This window comes from Eupeodes corollae, chromosome 1 (genome assembly GCF_945859685.1).
Source record: "Eupeodes corollae chromosome 1, idEupCoro1.1, whole genome shotgun sequence".
Taxonomy (NCBI): domain Eukaryota; kingdom Metazoa; phylum Arthropoda; class Insecta; order Diptera; family Syrphidae; genus Eupeodes; species Eupeodes corollae.
This window is the reverse complement of record NC_079147.1, coordinates 190,134,893-190,155,577: the sequence shown is the minus strand read 5'-3', so window position 1 is coordinate 190,155,577 and position 20,685 is coordinate 190,134,893. Positions and strand designations below refer to the sequence as shown.

The following is a 20,685-nucleotide window of genomic DNA, read 5'->3' as shown; positions in this document are numbered from 1 at the left end:
AACACTGTATCGAACACTTGAAGCTGCGAATTATGTTTTCAGTTGTTTCTCATCTTTAATAGAATTTTGACCCCAACCCCTTTAATATTTGTGGATTCTCTTAATCTATTTTTATAAAATATTAAGAAATTTATGATTTTCTTCTAGATACGTTAAATTAAAAAAAAAACATCTATTTCTTATAAAACAAAGCGAATATCTTGCCACAATAAGTCCAAACAAAAATTGATATCAACAAACTGCTGTTTTAATTTAAATAAAATGTTTAACTTTGATACATTTAAACGGTCAACAGGTAATGCAGCTAGCAATCAAATTGTACTTTTTCTAAAGTTTTGATGGCCAAATTTCGAAACCTGCTCCAACAAATTTCAATAGATTTTTTGAAGCTATGAAATAGTTTTGTTTTTAATAAAATTCGTTTTGATTTCCCAAATCTATAATCCCTTACTTCAGCATTCTGTTTAAATGTGTTCAGTATTTTATTTTATTTTATTTTTCAAAAATCCTCATTACTTGTAAATTTTAACCTTTCATATATTAATCTCAAAAGTATGTTGAAGCTTTTATGCTTAAAGGGGTCTTAATAGATGTACGCTAAACGATATAAAAGAAAAATGTGTTCTTATTACGAATTGGTAGTATTAAAGTTTTCGTATGAAGTTTTTGAAATATATTGAAAAAATATATAGATTCGAATTCAAAATCAACACCAAAAATAATTCTTAAACAAGTTTTTCAAAAACATACCAATTTAAACACAAGGTTTTTCAAAACTTCAGTTATAGTTCAAATGAAGGCCGCTAAGAAACTTCATAACTTATGAGAAATTAGAAAAACTAAGTGAAATAGTAAAATGATTTAAAATGTGTTTAAAACATAAAGATTTGCACTTTGTAAAAAAATGTACAGTATTTTGTTAAGATCTACGTTGCGTTTAACTCTAACCTTAAAAACAACATATTATATTTGTTTCCATATTCAGAGAGTTATATTTTAAAAATGTGTTTTAATAGAGAAATTATTTTTTGACCTGTGCTACAGAAAAAAGCTTAATTCTCTTCATTAGTGTTTTTAAACTGGGGAAACAGTTTTTTAAATGCAATTGTTAATTTCTATTATTAGTTTCAAAATGTCTTTAATGTGATCTTTAAAAACTTAAATTTCTCATTTTAAAAAACCTCATTTAACATTGTTTTTGTTTTGCATATTTTGTATAACATGGAAGTATTGGTGCCTTCTGTGTAATGTAAAACTAACACAACTACTTTAAAAATTTAAAACAATGACAGTCAGTTCAAAAAAGCTATCAGAAAAACAAAGAATGATTGAATAAACAAAAAAAAGAATAATACTTGATTTACAAAGGGATTGCTTTAAGCAAATTTTATAGATAAGTAAAATAGGTAATTATAAAATTATGGAAAACACAAAAATGTAGAAAAAAAAATCACAATAAAAACAAATAAAATAAATTGAGTTTCAATTATAATTATTTTGTTTCCGTTCAATTTCAATATAAATAAAAAAATAAAACTGTTCTAAAATGTGTTCTGGACTATAAATAAAAACTTACAGATATTAAATCTGCTATTCTAAAATTATGTAAGTTGGAAAGGATTTCCCAAATCCTGGGAAAATTGTTAAAGACTAAAAATGATAAAGTTAAAGCTTTGATTTAGTTTCGTCCGGAACACTTCTAAGTTAAAAAATATAAAAAGTAACAAAGAATTGTATGTGTATTAATTAATTTATAAAAATTGTCAAGTGTTATATAAAGACCATAAAAATAAAAAAAAAACTATTTTTGTATAGATTCCATAAAACAAAAAATACTTAAAACACAACAAAAAAAATTGTAACAAAACTAAAAACAATTGATCTTGCAGTATAAATTTAATTTATATTCAATTAAAATGAAAACAAAAATATATATATATAGAAATTCTCATAAACAAAAATAAAAATTAACAAAAAAAAAATGGTTTTTAAGAAAAATTATAAATTAAAACAAAAATATTTATTGAAAATAGATTGTATAGTCATGTATAGAACATTTAATAAAAAAGATCAAAATTAGTTAAAGAAAACAAAAATAATTAAAAAATATAAAAATATATATGGAAATATATAAATGTATTACAAAAAAATGCATTCAATTTTTATGCTCAACATAAATTCAAAGTCTTAACAAAAACAAAGAACAAGTTACACAAATAATTAAAATTAGAATTATATATAATTATGTTTAATAAATAAATTAAGGAAATATTTAAAGAAAAAAAAAACAACAAACAAGATGAACAACAACCAAAGTAAATTTTGAATTAATAAAAATTAAAAACAAAAAATAAATAAAATAATAATATAATTTAAGATAAAAAACTATCTTTTTATTTCAAACGAAATTCTTCTTCTTAGTGTCTTCTTGAATTCAAAAAAAAAAATCTTCACTCATGCTTATTTTCGTAAAAAGTAAAATTTATTAAAAAAAATCCTTAAATAAAACTAGCAACAAACATTTTTCAATAATGTATCGTGTGGGGTTTTTGAGCATTTGCAAAGGTCTTATACAAATAAACCCTTAATTTATAGAGCCAAAACAGTATAAAGGCAAATATAAAGGAACAGATTACCGCCACAATAACGGAGAGACATGCCATCAATGGAGATTCTCCCCAATCAAGAATTGGATAAATGAATGAAACTCCTCCTCTGAAAATATAAAAAAATAAAAAACATTAATTACTTCATTTCCATTTCTAATTACATTTTAAATTGAAAAAGAAACACAATTTACGGTCCAGTTCCTCCAGCAAAATAATAAATTAATGAAAATAATAAGTACACCATGCCAATTGCCAAAGGATAGATAAAGTGAAGTATGCGCGAGGGGAACGCAACAACAAAATGATCCATTATCATAACAATTGAATTAGCTGCGTGTTGAAGGATATTATAAGGATCTCCACCTAAAGATGGTTCGACTGTGAAAGAAAAAAGAATAAATATTTTGAAATTTTAGTTTAGTTGTCAACGATGATAAATAACTGATATAATATAAAATTAAACAATACTCTTAAAAATTTCATAAATCTAATTTAAATTTCTCAATGTGTATTTTAGATTTACAAAAAATTATTTCCAAAAAGAGTCTGGGATGCAATCCACACTGATAACTGCCCATCCCGTCTGTCGAATGTCGATTTGACTTGCTTATAAGGTTTGTAGGTTTTCGTGTTAAGTTAAAAAAGTTGTCAATTGAACTATTCTTAAAAATTTTATTTTTATTTTATTTATTTAAAAACAATATTTTTCATATAAAGAAATACTTTAGTTTGAAAACCTAGTTTTATCAAATAGATTTTTAGTCGAAAACAAATTTTTACCAATATTAGTAGCACTAGCATATCTTAAATTTTTACAAACTGGATGAATAAAATTAATTTGAGAAATATCAAGAACCGAACATTAATTTTTACCAAATATGCGTACTATTTTTTGTTGATTTTATTTTTTTTATAAAAAAAACAGACGATTTATAAAAAAAAAAACTACTGAATATTGAAAACAATATTTTCTGTGAAATAAAAAAAAGTTTGAAGACAATATTTTAAATCTTTGAAAAGCTATTTGAGTCGAAATTAAATTTTTACCAAGTTTTAGCGCTGTTTTCTTTTTTTAGGCTTTAATATTTTGTAAAAAAAACTGTCAATTAGATTTTTCTTAAGATTTTACTAAAAGTTGAAAACAATATTTTATATAAGATAAGTTTGAAGCCATAATCTCAAGTTTTTGAAAGTATGTACGGTACGTACACACGCAAGCAGGGACATCTCTCTAAAAATCTTTTATTTTGACTCTAGGAACCTTGAAACGTCGAGAAATGTCAAAATTTTCAATCGGACCCATTATAATAACTTCCTTTGTTAAGTTAAAAAGTCTACTGAGACTAAAGTCAATTATATCGTGAACGGCATTGGCTTCTCTAAAACACATTGACAATATAATTTGTTCTTCTTGTAAGGCCTTCAAAAAGAAAAACGTCACAAAGCTCAAAATTTCATATCAGCCAAACCAACGACTTTCAATGTCGTAACGCCCAAATTGTTTTATTTTGGAAAAATGTTTGTTAATGGTCTTTGCGAAGGGTATAAACAGTGAGGTATGTATGGGGGGCATGCTACTCTCCTTCAACCTCCCTGCTTTTGAGCTCACTAAAGGATTTGGGGTAGGTGTAAAATTAGGTGTAAGCAAAGGTGGTTTTGCATTTGTGGAAACTTTCCACCTTTCCCAAATCTTATGATGAGCCCCAGCTGCGGGGAGCTGAAAATTGGTTTTATTTCATAAACGCTTTCGCACATTCCGAGTTTTGCGGTGATCTGACATTTTTTTCGTTTAATGTTTGCGTTTGGGCGATACAATTTAAAACTTAAAATGCATTAGTGCCCAAAATAAACAAGCATTTTGGGAGAGTGGTAATATTGCCAAAAAATATTTATATAATTTTTTTGTTGGGCGCTATGAATACATTTTTGATTTGGGCGATGTAGTTTTGGACGAAAACACCGATAACGCCGGTTTTTAAGCATCCTTGCATAGCATCCAAATATATTGGGCCTAATACCATAAGGAGACATATCCATGCCCGAGTAAAGACTTTTCACTAAAACTCTTGGAAATCGTTTCTCGATTTTCTCAATTATAAAAGAGTGAATTTTATGCATGGGGTTCCAAATTGTAGAACAATACCCTAAGGTCGATCATAACCCATAAAGTATGAGGGTTACAAAATTCCTGAAAGTTTCGCAAGATTGAATTACTTTTGGCCACTAAAAAGTCTATAAATCTTAAAAAGTCTAGTTTTTGATCAAAAATTACACCGACGTTTTTTTAAAGGCCACTATTGGAAGAAATGATCTGTTTACTTGATATGCTAAATTAATTGTTGAAACAATTTAAAAAAAACGTAAAACTTTGACATTTTGCCATATTAAGACGTAGGAGTTAATCGAACATCAGTTTAATAATCTTCTTAGATCTTCATGCTCATTTTGTATAGACGAAACGACTATCAACAAAAAAAGTTTTCGTATTAGAAATCGTCGTGGTGTACGCAATTGCCTTTTTAAGGCTACCTATCAGATCGCTGGTTTAAATGCTGAAGAGAATCCTCGAATTCACCGCTCCCTGTTGAAGACCATTTTTAATTAAGAATGTTGTGGTAATTACAGAAGTTACACTGCCACTTTTTACAACAAACTTTACCCGAACTGTTTATGTGGAATTATTTTGTTGTCAGCAGCCAAGTTAGTCAGAGCCCTATTGATATTTTTTCGAAAACTTTGCTGTTCGGAAGAAGACTTATCGACCGAAGATTTGAAGGGTTGAAGTTGTCTTTTCCTTTTTTCTGGAGAGGTGGTCTTCCAATGCACTAAATAATGTCGAATATATGAAAATATGAATATCGCGATAGGCCAAATTCTAGCATTAAATACCAAAATAGTCAATATAACAACCTTATTTTTAAAAATTGACTACTGGATAGTCAATAGAACAATTTTCGATTGTCAATTTTGGGTAGTCAATATGACAGCAAAAGTAGTAAATAGATAACTTGGGTGGCCAATATGACAATTTGGTTGTCAACCAAACTTATACTTGGAATTTAAAAATGCTTAGGAGTGTAATTGACAAATAGCAAGAAAAAAAAGATGACTACCTGCGGGACACCCGAGGTAACATTAATCGAGGCAGAGAAAAGTTATTAATACGAACGTATTGAGTATGACCCTTTAAGTATCCAAATTTATTAAGATTTTTTATAAGTGTATCATACTAAATCGGTTGAAAGCTTTTGAGAAATTTGTTTAGATAATATCAAATTGATATCATTTTTCCAAGTTAGTAGATCGTTTAGAAACAAATCTATTTTGAGATTGGGAGAAGTAATAATTGTTTAAGAATTAGAGTTATCCTCTCGTAAATAAGTTTTTAAAAAATGTTTAAATTTTGTAATGGTAATAATTTAAAAACTGGGTGAAACATACTATTTCCTGATTTATAAATTGGAGTAGTAACTCACACTTCAAGGGAACTGTAAAGAAGCATGTTTAAAGGTACAGCAAATTCTTTACCACATAATCGGAGCAATTTCGTCCATATCAAGTTATTACGTCGTGTGCCTACTTAAATCTTATAAACAGCCGAAAAGATAAAAAGTTTTGTATATAAAAAAACACGGGAGTGGGGTTGTGTGGTATTAAAGGTTAATCAAGTACACTTTGCAATAACTCAAAAACCAGAGTTGGAAACAAATTATTATAAGAAATCCCCATGTTATGAAATTTAATTTTAGAATTTCAATTGCTAATTATAATAATTAATTAAAAAGCGTCAAGTATGTACATAAGTGTCATTGAAAACAAAACTAATAACCAGTGATAATCAGGATTTTGGAGGGTCAAATTATCCATATTTTTCTATTATATGTAATCAAACGTCATTGTGACTATTAAAACTAGGCTACCAAGAAAAACAAATTTTAAATTTTAACAATCGATGTTTAAAGAACAGCTGATTCTTACATGGTAAATTTCGTACCCATTACTTATAATCAACAACATTAAGTCTGTACTGTGGCTTAAACAATGCTTTTTAAAAGCTATTTTTTCTAACAAAATAATTTTTCTATAAGATCACATTAAATACTTTCTAGGAACTATATATGGAAAGTATTGCATGCATAAAAAAATTCGAACTCGAGATTTTAATCAAACATGACTTTACGATGGTAGACAAATCGAAAAAAGTGGGTCCCCCGATTCCGTCGGTTTGTGTGCAAAGTTATAAGCTGATTTGAATTATGCGTTTTTTATGTTTTTGTTTTTAAACTAAACCATACAAATTTGCTGTTCAAAAATCGAAAATTTGAATTTTCTTATCAAACCATCCGATTGACTTCTACTTTTGCACAAGCTCTTAATAATATGGTCAAAAATGTGAAATTTAACAATTTGTATTTAAAAAAAATATTAATTTTCTTTTTCAAAATGCGATATCTTAAAAAGGGGTCATCATTTTATTACAAAAATCAAATGTACAAATCAAAACAAATCAAATCAAATTGGGTGGCGCAACAGTCCGACTGAGAACTAGGGCCTAGTGACTGACAACTCTCAACCATACAGTTTTAAGCCGAATCCGAACGGCAAATTTGATAAAGCACTTTTCATGACAAGAATTACTCTTGGAGAATTTGTCAATTCCTCGCAAGAGGCAGTACCCGTGAAAATACTTTAGATGGCATAGGCAGGGATCGAACCCAAGATCTCTCGCATGACAGTGCAATGCACTTTTTTTTTAAATTAATTTTTATTAATTCATTCTTAAACCTATCTTAAAGCTAGACAAAAATTCATAAAACTAGCCTAATTATCCATAACTAACAACAAACTTAATAGTCCCATACGGACACTCTAAGTTAAACTATAACACTAACTACTAATGCCTTTCGGCCCTAAGATCTATTTTACTTCAATTTAGATTTTATTTATTTTGTATTTATTAGAAAATTATGAGAAAAAACTAATATCAAGTCCACCGCACTAACCATCATGCCACGGGTACACAACTTTTATAAATCAGCTCTAAATAAAATTAAAAAATTGTAGCTAATTAAAATTAACTTTAAAAAGAACCGCTCCAATCATTTTCAAATAAAATAATAAATTATGTTTTTTTTTTGTTGATGAATGGCACTTTCGAATGCAAACTTATTTTAAAGGTGCATTTATACATTTTAAAATATAAGTACTATTTGTAAACTGTCTTTGGGTTTAGGACCAAATTCGTGCGACCCAGTAGTGCACTTTATTTTTAAAGCAATTTGACTCTACCTGAAGTTTTGGAAAAAGTTGGTCCCGATTCCTTAATGTTTCTGAGTAATATCTAAACTAATTTTGAATCAAAACTCAGAAAAAAAAATTCCCAACAATATTTTTTATATTTTATTCAATTTTTGTTTGATATATATTTTTTTTTTATTTTTATTTTAATAACTCTAATAAAAATGTCCTATTTCATGAATATCGGAAAAATTTTTGCAAGTGTGCAAATCATAAATCTTACTACTCTCTCTCACACTGCAGTACTTTGTTTTTGGAAATAAATGATATTTTATCCGTTAATCATTAAACACGGTTTATTTAAAAGGCTGTGCAGTGCATTACAACAAGATTAAAAAAGCTATAAAAAAAATGTAATTATTTTATATAACACATATGGTTGTTATGTCTGCACTTTGTTCTCATTTTGTGACAAGAAAAAAACGTATTAAAGGTTATTAAACAAAATGCAAACAAGATTTTTCTAATATCGTTAAAAGAGGGCAGGATGCAACCAAAACTAAGATTTCTAAAAGTTTTACAAAACATTAATAACTTTGTGTCAGTCAAAATCTTTTTTTGTTCTCAAGATACTTGATTCGAAAACCATTTATTATTATTTTAAACTTCCCATAGGAAGTTATTGTAATGGGTCCGATTTGTCAAATTGAAAATTTTGACATTTCTCGACGTTTCAAGGTCCCTAAAGTCGAAATAAAATATTTTTAGAAAGATGTCTTTGCGTGCGTGTGTACGTCCGTTCGTTCGCGATGTTTTGTTCGTCGTCAATAGCTCAAGAACCAGAAGAGATATCGATTTCAAATAAATTTTGTTATACAGATAATAAAGCAGAAAAATACAGAAAGGGCTCTCAAGAAAATTACATGATAGTTTTTTTCCCATAGCAGTTTGAAAAAAAGGTAAATATTTTGGTTAAAACTAAATATCTTACGAACGAAAAACGCTAGAGACTTGAATTAAATTTTATATTATATATTGTAACGTAATTACAAAAAAGAAGTGTATTTTTTGAAAAAAAAATCCATTCAACGTTTTTTTTATAAATCAAAAGAACTGAAGAAAAAAAATTGTCAGCTGCAAAATTTTACGACTAAAATATGATTTCATCTCCAACAAATTTTTTTGCAACGAAAAATAATATTTTTGACATCTGATAAAATTTTGGGAAAAATCGAATTAACAGTTTTTTTTTATAAAAAATAAAAATCTAAAATAACATTACTCAAAGTTGGTAAAAATTTTATATCGATTCAAAAACTTGCAATTTAGGCTTCAAACTTATTTTATCTTATACGAAATATTGTTTTTAATATTGGGAGAAATTTTGAGAAAAATCGAATTGACAGTTTTTTTACAAAAAATAAAAACCTAAAAAAAATGTATAAAAATTGGTAAAAATTTACTTTCGACTCAAATAGCTTTTCAAAAATTAAAAATGTTGGCTTCAAACTTATTTTATTTCACAGAAATTATTGTTTTCGATATTCAGTTATTTTAATATATAAATCCAACAGTCCTTTTTTTCATAAAAAATAAAATCTACAAAAAATAGTACGCAATTTTGGTAAAAATTGATACGAGTACATATAGACAAACTTTTAAGCAAGACAAATCGACAGATGGGATGGAAAGTTATCAGTGTGGGTAGCATCCCAGCCTCTTGTTTAGTTAACAGTTTTCTTAAAATATAACAGAAAGTGAACAACAATATTACGCATATGATGAAATAAGTTTAAATTCAATATCGGTTTTTGTGCATTAGATATTTAAGTCGAAAGCGAATTTTTACTATTTATGACTTTTTTAAAGAATTTTTATTTTCTACCGGTTCTTGAAAAAGGGACCCTGAAATATCGAAACATTTCAAAATTGTTAATCCGATCACAATAATAAAAATCACAATCCTCATGGGGAGTTAAAAAAATCCCCACCAAAATTATGGTTTTATTACATTTTGTAACTAAATGCAGCGCATCCCATTATGTTTCACAATTTTCTTTTAAATTTATCATAAGTCCGAAAGAAAGCGCTTTAATCTTTTTAGTGTAGAAAGGCATAAGCTACATTGTGTAAGGATAGCATAGTTCTATAGAAGGTTTTTAACCATAGCTTTTCCTTCAATTATATTTGAATTTGTAAGAAACTATTTATTAAAAAAAAACTCATCATTTGGCAGTAGTAAGATGTCGTATATCAATCTCTGTTAATTGTGTAATATAAGTAAGAATGAAATGTGATATTTTGGCTACAATAAAAAATTATATGGTACACAAAGCAATTAGTTAATTGATTAAGTAAAAGTGTCCTTAAAACTCTTTGACTTCCTATTTTTATTTTACTAAAGTCCAAAATAAGAGATATTTTTAGAAAGTGTTAAAGGCCAAAAATAAATTAAGCTCTTTTGCAAAACTAAACTTTATCATATTTATTTCCAAGTAAGGTCATTTTAGTTTTTAAGTTTCCTGCACTTCAAGTGCTACTTAAATTAATTTTGTTACAGTGTTTGTTATACTCGTATCATTAGCAATAAAGCATAATTTTCTATATATATAATCTTATCTTCAAACTGTTTATTTTACTCGATTTCGATCAACACCTTTCCCTTCCTACTTGAGATTTTTGAGATATCAAAAATAGTTTTGCATATTTAATGTACTCGAATAAGGTACTACATAAATTCTTGGTATTGTTATCTTGTATCTTTTTATTTTGAAAATTTATATGTTAAGTGCTTGAGTAGAGGCATTATGTTATATACATATATGTACCTACATATTTATACATCAGTAAGTTTTTTAATTAATTTAATCAAATTTAGTGATCTTTATTAAATTTAATTCCTACTGATAAACCCCTTCAAATCTTTTTTATTATCTTGAAAAAAAAAACTTTAAGAAAATATCAATAGCCATAAAATTATTATATTTTAACAAATAAAAATGTGAAATACATAATCTGAAAAATGTATCTATTTCTAGAAAATCAGGCTAGACAAAATATGACGCTTTGTATAGTAGTGCAATTGTAGTACCCGTGAAGTGATGGGTAGTGCGTAGGAAGTCATGCCGACAGCCTTTTGTTTAACCTATGCCTGTGGCAACTAAAGTTTTAAACACGGATAGTGCCTCTTGTGAGGAATTGCAAAATCCTAAAAGAGTAATTCATGCTATAGAAAAGAGATTTCTCACATTAGTTGGTAGGATTTGCCTTAAAACTGTAGGTTCCTTCCATCCCTGGGAAAATTACTCGCAATCAGGAATGGTTGAGATGAGAGCTGTTAGCCACTAGGCCTTAGTTCGCAACGGAATGTTGTGCCAATATATTCATTTTTATAATAGTGCAATTACATAAGTTGAAACACGGGGTTAATCTTGGAATGAGATATAGAAAGCTGGAAACACGTTTATGCCTTCATTTTGGCGTCCTAAAAGTTTTGTTAAGAGTGTCATAAAATCTCGTGTCTCCCTCGCATCTTAAGTTAAGGAAGGTCAAAGACATCTAATACCACTTTTTTATGATTATCTTGGTTTCTATAACTCCAATAGTGTTAATATCCATCAAATATTTGTCAAGTATAAGTACAAGAACAAGATTGTATCTGTTTATTAAAAAGCCAGTTAAGAATAATACGTAAGTTAAATTAATACGCAAAAATCATTTTTTTTTGAAATTTTAACACATGTTATCTTTGAGTTCATCAATGCTTTTAGGGTTTGATATTATAAATTTTACTTTTTAAATGACCTCATAGAAAAAGTTTGGCACAGTTAGACCATCCAAAATCATTTTTGAGAAATCACGTAATGGGAACTTTGTTTACAAAAAGTGGATATAAGGCATCTTGTTGAAAATAGACTCAAAAAGTTACCCGCAACACCGTTAATAATCTTTCCAGCTTTGAAAAAACTAAGTTCCGATTTTTTTTTATAATAAGCGGACACTCAAGGGTATTACACTACCCTTATTATGCAGACAAAGTGTGAGCACTAGGAAAGGGCGGGAGTGGTTGAAAGGAGGTGTCGATGCACTTTGGTTTTAAATTCCTGAATATTGCAATGGATGGATATGAATCTGAAAACGAATATGAAAAGCTAAGAGTACTATCTTTACCGAAACAATGTATTGTATAAGAAGTTGCAGACAGGAGATCATTAATAAAAATGAGAAAGAGTGTTGGAGATAGAACAGAGCCCTGGGGCACACCAGAATTTATTTTGTGGTTTTCAGACTTGAATCCATCCAATACTACTTGTATTGAACGATCCGAAAGTTTGACTCTGCATCGATTGTTCTTGCGACATGAAAGATCGGTTTTAGTATCCTAAAAGTGACACTGAAAGAAGTTTTAAAAGAGTATTTATATGACAACATCAATCAATTATTAAATAGAATATATTTTTTTGGTAAAACTGTGCTAGTTGCAACACGGAAATTACTCATGTGCAGAAAGAATTACAATAACATTATCATAGTGGAAAGTGGTGCGTTCTTTGGACAGTCAGTACCTATCACAACATTTAAGTAGCACTTTGTCAGACTTGAGTGTTGTTATTATATCCAAAATCTCCAATACTATCCAAACGTTGTAAAATACTTTCCTATTTTATTACAAAAAAATAGTCACAATAAATTAATAAGATGAGTGCATGTGACCCACACTGATAGCGATTTTTTCTAAAAGTTTAACATACTTTTGTCTAAAACTATTTCTTAACAGTTTTTGTTATTTTTGTAAAAAAAGTAAACTGGATTTTCCTACAAAAATAACTTAAAGTAGATACAAATATTTTGCATATGATAAAAATAGTTTTAGTGCTTCCGATATTTTTGTCCTAAAACCAATTTTTATTAATTTTTGCATTATTTTGTTTTATATGTTTTAATTTCTTATAAATATAAAATGCACGCTCTTAGCTTATAAACTAGGTTCTGTATCCACAGAATCTGTTTACAAATAGAACTCATATTTTAAAATTTATCAGTAAAAGAAGTTTGTTTTCAAAAATATAAATTTAATTTATGAATAAAACTTATATTTTAAATAAATTTTAAATATGCAGTTTTTTAGAAATCTTTAACATAAATTTTACATTTAATTTACGTTAAAAATGTTTACAAATTTTTGATAAATTGAACTTTGAAAAAATATATAATTTATAGAAATAATATTTTGTTTAATCCCAAAAAAGTAAAATTTGACATTTGTAATCTAAAAATATTATACAAAAAGTATAAGAAGATGTCGATGCACAAGACCTTGTGCAGATCAAAAATTATTGAAAACGATTCATTAGTTTTCAAAAAAAAAGTACAAAATAACAGTTCTATGTTTATACAATCGTAGATTTTAAATTGACAATAATTAACACTCATTTTGTTACTATCTTGCAAAAACAAATTTCTACAGACTTCAAATATCGTAATCAAATTTAATAATAAACTTTTTAATAGACTATTATCTATCGGAATCTTAATCTTAATCATGACAAACCTTTTCAAAAGATAAACAGAAACTAACAAGAAAACGTGTCTTGATACCTAATAAAAATATAAACAAACTATACTAATCTATATCTAAGTTCTTTATAAATAGAAATTTAGTTGGAAATCCAATTTTCAACTATTGTCCGAATATAAAATGTATTTTTAAATTTCAAACAAATTTCTTTTCTTTGAAAATCCATTTAAAAAGAAACACTTGGTAACCACAAAAACTCATATGCCGCAAAATTGAATCTAATCATTTCTTGAAAAAAAATCAAAAAACCTTTGTCCCACTCAATTAATTACAAAATATAACAAACAAACTTTTCCAAAGGAAGCTTGATTGGATCTGAAGTCAGATTGTCCACAAAGTTTCGGGTTTTTGTGATAGCGTGTTCGAAAACAAAGCATAAACTTGTAGTAAATTATAAATATTAATGTATGCATAAAGGTAATTTATATATTAATTTATTTTTAAATATAAATTTATGGTTGAATAGTTTTTGAGTAGCTAAAATTTTCCATAAAAGCGTACATTTCATACACAATCGTGATTCGGTTTGAATTGAGCTTCAAAAACCATAACTGATGATGACATCCTTTGCATACTTACGACAAGATTTTCTTACCGGCAATAAAATTGAACTTTTTAAATGTATTTTGATAGCCTTTATTTAAATCCGACTCCAAAATGAATGTAGCGCGCCAGAAGTTTGTGATAAAACTTTTCAAAATTCGAAAAACACGTTGTTTGAGGCTCTTAATTTATGAAGTATCCTTTTTTCAATTAAATGCTTGATGGTTTTAAAAATCTATAATAATCTTCTTCAATAAAAAGCTAAAATTTTTATATTATTTCATATAATATTCGATTCACTTGTCTTTCAAAAATCTATAAAAAATCTATAAAATATTGGGCTAAAAGCTTTTCTGTAGGTTTATTTCGTCGAACGAAAGCCTTAAAGCGTGTTCTTACATTTTCCCCTCAAGGTTTTATTATCAACGATTTTTGTTCCTACTTTTTTTTTTACAGTTAATAGACTAACTAAATGTATTTAATTTCTTCGAATTTTTTGCTAACTCTTTCAACCTTGTCCTAAACCTTTTTTCTGATGCAACTATTTCTCTTAAATGGTTCATTCATACAACAATTTATATTAGGCCAAAGTAAATACAAATTGATCAAAGTCATTGTCACAGAATAAAGATAAGGCTTAGACAAAACTCCATAAATAAAACTTATTACATATTTATTAAATGGCTAAAAGGTCTGCAATAAATCAGTCATTGCCTCTTTAAGCCTTAAGCGATAATCTGTTTGAATGATATACAACTACTTGAACTAATATAATTTTATGTTGAAATGATTCTAACAAATTTAAAAGAATTTTTAAACTCACGTGGCAGTAATAACGTCCAGAACATCAAAGTAATTACACATGATAGCACCAAGGCAGACCAATGAATTATCCAAAATATTTTAATACTCCAACCTTGTTCAACTCCGTCCACTATAAAAAAACAATATTTTTTAATTTTATTACACAAAAAGAATTATAACAAAAACAAAAACCTCTGTCAAAATGCCACAGCGTGGTGAGAACAGCTCCATAAGTCGTTGCAATCATACACAAGATAAAACCCCAATCCGTGAGATAGATGAAGAACCGTGCATTGTCGAAGAGCGCTATTGCACAAGCGATACCAGCAGCAATGTAAAATCCTGCCACACACCATCGATACAAAAGAAACCAGAAAGATCTGTCAGCTGATTGCCACTATTTAAATTTTCAAAATTCCAAAAAACATACAAAACTCAGTTAAAGAAAAGGTTTATAGAAACTTACTTGTGATTTGTAAAAATCCTCAACTGGATAATGACCCAATCGAATGTTTTCCAATTGAAATTGTTCGCTTAGAGTGGTTTTGAAATTTGGCCAACATCCCTTCTGTCTCATTGTATCGATACCGGTTAACCGAATGGTTGGTTTTATAATGACAGCTAGATTATTGGCAGGTGGTGTCGAAATCAGTCTTCTGGCACACCCGGCCACTTCCATACCTGTATACCGCTGCTCCGATATCTCTCTTTCCGTTCATATCGTTAGGTATTTTGTTATCGGACAGAAGCTGTCTTAATTATTATGGCACTCAGAGTCTTGATAAGTGATGGCCCTGAAACTATATATTAGAAGTCTTATTATATAGAATTCTACAAAATTACGGTGCTATGATATATGAGTCAGTAAATTTATGAATGCTATTAATTATTTATTTCTAAGTTTTTATCATAGAAACTCTTATCCGAAATAAGAGCTTTGGTATCTCTTTCACTCATGAACTAGGTGCACTATGATTTTTTACCACTTTTGATAGCGTAGCGAGTAAAACAATTCGCAATCACTTAGAATCTTTATGACGCTAACAAATAATTTGAATTTATGACACCGGGTGTTTTTGTTTTCAAAGCACAAGAAACTAAGAAAAACAAAACAGTTTTGTCATAAAATATGGTTGCGATAACAGAAATGACTAATGGAGGCGTGTGCCCTAAAATGGTTTAATGCGCTGAACAAAACTTCTTATATGGGTTGGGTAGAAACATTTGATAGGTTTTTGCTTAAATTATTAGTTAATTTTTTTTGGCAAAAAAAGGGGTAGCTATTTCTTCAAATCGAAAACGGAATTAAACTTGACAGCTAGTTCGAAAAAAACTGTTTGCATGTGTCACACTGTTTTTCAGATTTCGTTTGCATTAAGCATCATAAAATATCTTAAAATAATTGCTTCAGGAAATTTTATCTTAATTTTTAGAGACAATTTATCTGTATTCTTTCATAATGTCCACATTAAGAGAATAGGAAGACTTGGACGAAATATTAGCCCATCATCTATGTAAAATCGCTGGAGCCTAATTTAAATAAAAATTCCATGCAAAAATATTTGCTGAAAATGTTTGGTGTTTGTGAACGCACTTTTTTTTGTACTAAACATGCAACTGTCATTGTCAATTTATTCAGTAAAATCACAATTTTCATCATAAAGTAAATTTACACGAAAGAGCAACGTATGCAAAAATGTTCTAGTGAAGTTCGGAGTCGTGTGCCACACCTTTAAGAGCGTTAACTCCAATTGTCGGTGATTATTCGGAATATTTTGCGCCAAGATCTCAAGAATTGAAACTGTTTTATTTGAAGCGACGAGACGTACGTTTATTCGATTGGGTAAGTTGTCATGTCCTCATTGAGAAACCCTTTTACGAGATATCCAACTCTTTAAATGCAATAAACTTAAGCTTCTTAGAATTTATACTATTGATGTTTGAATTGTGTACTTAGATTTATTTTATCAAAATTTCTTCTAAAATTGTTTGTTTTTCGTTTTTGAACATTCTTAAACTTTAATTTTAAAAAAACATGCAATAAGGTCAATTCTAATGTCAAGCATTATTTATAAAGAGAAACGTTGGGTTTGATGTTAAATTTTTTTCGTAAATACATTGTAAACATTTTCAAAATAAAATTAGAATAACTCAACAGCAATAAAAAGACTTTGTTGTTTATTTTATGAAGTGACGCATTCAGTGGAACTTTTCCAATTATAAATTATATACTATTTATATAAAAAGCACCTAACATAATTTATGTTTTTAAAACCTTACTTCTTCCAAATAAAAATCAAATCCAAGTTGTACAAATTTGAAATGCAATAAATAACATTATGTTTGAATGCAAAATTTCTTTCATAAAACAATGATTACAAAGTGTTTTAATTTTTTTCGTCTAATATTTTAAAAGATTTAGAACAATTTAGAAAATTATGTTTTATTAAAACGATAAAAAAGTACGAGTATGCTACGTATAGCTAATCTGCAAGAATATTTGAATTTCCTTTTAAAGTGTCAATAGGTTGTAATTAAAAGTTGTAATCGGTCTGATTTAAAAATTTGGAAGGCAAATGAATTCTTCGGCCGTATGTCTGAAAGTCCATTGCAAAATCGAGTAAGTAATTCCACTACATATATCAATCGTCGTTAATCTACTTGCTTTATCGGAATTCCGGTCCAATGTTTGCTGAACAGCTTCGAAAAGAAAGGGAATCCCCGAGTGTTCATGACATGGCGTGTAATTTAAATCTGAAGTCAGGGCCATTTTTAAAAAAAAATTATTAATTCAACAAAAAATGTATGACTGTAACCCAAAACAACGAAAATCCAACGACGCACAGTAAAAATTAAAACTTAGCATCGACGCAACTTTGAAAAAACACAAAACGACGCTAATCGAGGTATTATTATTAAATATAGATCAGTTTTTTGTTTTTATTATACACGAAAGAAAATTAAAAAAAAGCCTGGGATGCCACCCTCACTGATAACTTCCCATCCTATCCGTCGATTTGTTTTGCTTAAAACTTTGTTGGTTTTCGTGTTGGGTTAAAAAGTTCTTAGTTCAATTATTATTATTAAAAATTTGTAATAATTATTTTTACTACAAATTTTACAATTACCAAAAATATTTGTCCTATAAAGGAATAGTTTAGTTTGAAAATCTAGTTTTGTTAAATAGATTTTTAGTCGAAAACACATTTTTACCAATTTTAGTAGCATTTCTAAAATTTTTACAAATTGGATTAATGTAATTAATTTGAGAGAAATCAAGAACCGACCATCAATTTTTACCAAATTCCGTACTATTTCTTGTAAATTTTATTTTTATAAAAAAATGGACTGTTGGACTTTTATAAGAAAAAAACTACTGAATATCGAAAATAATATTTTCTATGAAATCAAAATTTTACTAAATGTTGACAACAATATTTTTTAAAAGATAAAAGTAGTTTAAAGCCAATATCTCACGGTTTTGAAAAGATATTGAGGCGAAAATCAATTTTTTGTTAAGGTTTTTATTTTTTATAAAAAAAAACTGTCAATTTGGTTCGTGAGATATTTAGGGTTATTTTCTTGAGAGCCCTTTCTGCATCTTTCTGCGTTATCATCTGTATAACAAAATTTATTTGAAGTCAATATCATTGCTAATTCTTGTACTATGAACGACGAAAAAAACACACGCACCCACAGACATCTCTCTAAATATCTTTTATTTCGTATCTAGGGACCTTAAAACGTCGAGAAATGTCAAAATTTTCAATTTAACAAATCGGACAGATTACAATAACTTCCTAACGGAAGTTAAACGTTGTCAACGTTGTTGACATTTTTGTAGAAAAAATCAATTGACAGTTTACTTAAAACAAAACTACAGAAACTAATACTAAAAATTGGTAAAATTCAATGTTAGAGTTGAATAACTCGAAAACAAATATATATTAAAAAATTAACTTTAAACTTATTTAATGTTGTCACAAATACTGTTGTAAAAAAATCCAATTGATAGTTTTGCAAAAATTTAAATTTTACGAAAAAATAAAAACACCTGGTTTATTGCTTCCATAGTTTTTGAAGTTTTTAAATGTTATTCTAGTTTTTAATAAAATTTTTTTTTTTTTTTTTATAATAAGCGCACACTCAAGGGGATATATTACCCTTATTATGTAGACACAGTGTGAGCACTAGGAAAGGGAGAGAGGGGTTGAAAGGAGATGTCGGTGCACATTGGTTTTGAATTCCTGAATATTGCAATAGCTGGGAAAGACAGAGTGTGGTAAGGCATTCCACATTCGCATAGTACGGCTAAAGAACGAATCTCTATACTTGACAGTACGACCGAAGATGGACTCGAGGGTAAATTGATGAGCATTCCTAGAAGCGCGAGTATTACGGTTGAACTGTTTAAGGGGAGGAATGCAGCTGGCTATTTCTCTAGAGCATAAATCATTAAAATAACGGTAAAACAGGGTGAGACAAGAAACATTTCGACGATGTTAAAGTGACGTAAATGATCTTATGATGGTAATATCACCAATCAATCTAAATGTTCTACGTTCAATACTATCCAAGAGGCTTAAGTAAGTTGCAGGAGCACCAGCCCAGATATGGGAGTTATACTCAAGCTTTGGACGTATATAAGACTTGTAAATAACAGCCAGATCAGAGGGGGAGAAAAACTTCTTGCATCGCCTTAGAAAACCCAAACATCATGCGGCATTTTTGGCGACATCGCGTATGTGATCCCTCCACAAAAGGTGGTTGGTGATACACATACCAAGAATATCCAGATGTTCAGTTTCCTCGATGCAAGTGCCATTTATGGATAATTTCAGGGGGGGGTATATTTTGCTTTAACGATACAAGACAGCATTGCGTTTTCGAAGCATTAAATTCCACGCGGTTTCTTATTCCCCATTGTACAATGCTGTTTAGGTCGGAATTTAATGAGCTTATCATATTTTGTCGTTGCAGTTCCACATCCGAAGAAGAGGGGTGTGAATCTGAAAACGAATATGAAAAGCTAAGAGTACTATCGTCAGCGAAACAATGTATTGGATTAGATGTTGCAGACAGGAGATCATTAATAAAAATGAGAAAGAGTGTTGGGGATGGAACAGAGCCCTGGGGCACACCAGCATTTATTTTGTGGTTTTCAGACTTGAATCCATCCAATACAACTTGTATTGAACGATTCGAAAGTTAATTACTAATCCAATGAAGGAGGGATTCATGCAAAATTGTCATTTTATGACGAAATAATGGGAAGTTCTTTGAAAATAGAAAATTCACAAAGTTCATCGACTCTGGATGCTTTTAGATCGTTGTTCCGAAAAAGAAACAAAGCTTTAGAAGACAAAAAAAAAATAATCTTAAGTGTTGAAAAAATTAATGATATAAAAAATTGTTTCCAACAATCTTTAGGACATATGTAACACTACCCAAAAACCAGGGTTGCCGAATGCAAGAAAATGTTCCACATTACAAAAGCAAGGAAAACCGACCAAGAATTTAATTTTTGGATCAAGCTCATAGCCTCAACATTTTTACTTGCGACCCATACTAATTATATGACAAGTATTGCATTCGTAAAAAAAAACAATCGGAGAAGTTTTTACAAATTTTCTCTAAATTTGTTTTTCTTGATTTGTATTCTTAAAATAAAAAAAATGTGTGTATTGTTCGAGAAGGGTACCCTTCAACTGACAACTTTTTGCACAAACTCTTATACTTTTTCAACAATGCTTGATGATAAAAAATGTCATTATTTTTACAGAAATATTTTGTTCATTTTTTTTTCGAAATGCTCATAATGGGTCGAAAATGCAAAACGTATATTAATATGCTCGAAATGAATGCATAATAAATGCATAAAAAGTTAATTAAAACAAACGCTCTAACGTTTTT

General features: G+C 28.6%; 1 protein-coding gene across 1 annotated transcript; it reads right to left on the bottom strand.

The window, feature by feature from the left end:
* Window positions 1-2,454: 2,454 nt before the first annotated feature.
* LOC129939273 (protein rolling stone-like) lies at window positions 2,455-15,565 on the bottom strand. The gene is made up of 5 exons (XM_056047239.1): window positions 15,239-15,565; window positions 14,965-15,169; window positions 14,792-14,902; window positions 2,801-2,987; window positions 2,455-2,715 (listed from the first exon to the last, which is right to left on the bottom strand). The coding sequence occupies exons 1-5, from the start codon at window positions 15,449-15,451 to the stop codon at window positions 2,526-2,528; spliced, it is 906 nt and encodes a 301-aa protein (XP_055903214.1). The 5' UTR covers window positions 15,452-15,565; the 3' UTR covers window positions 2,455-2,525.
* Between the last annotated feature and the right edge of the window lie 5,120 nt (window positions 15,566-20,685).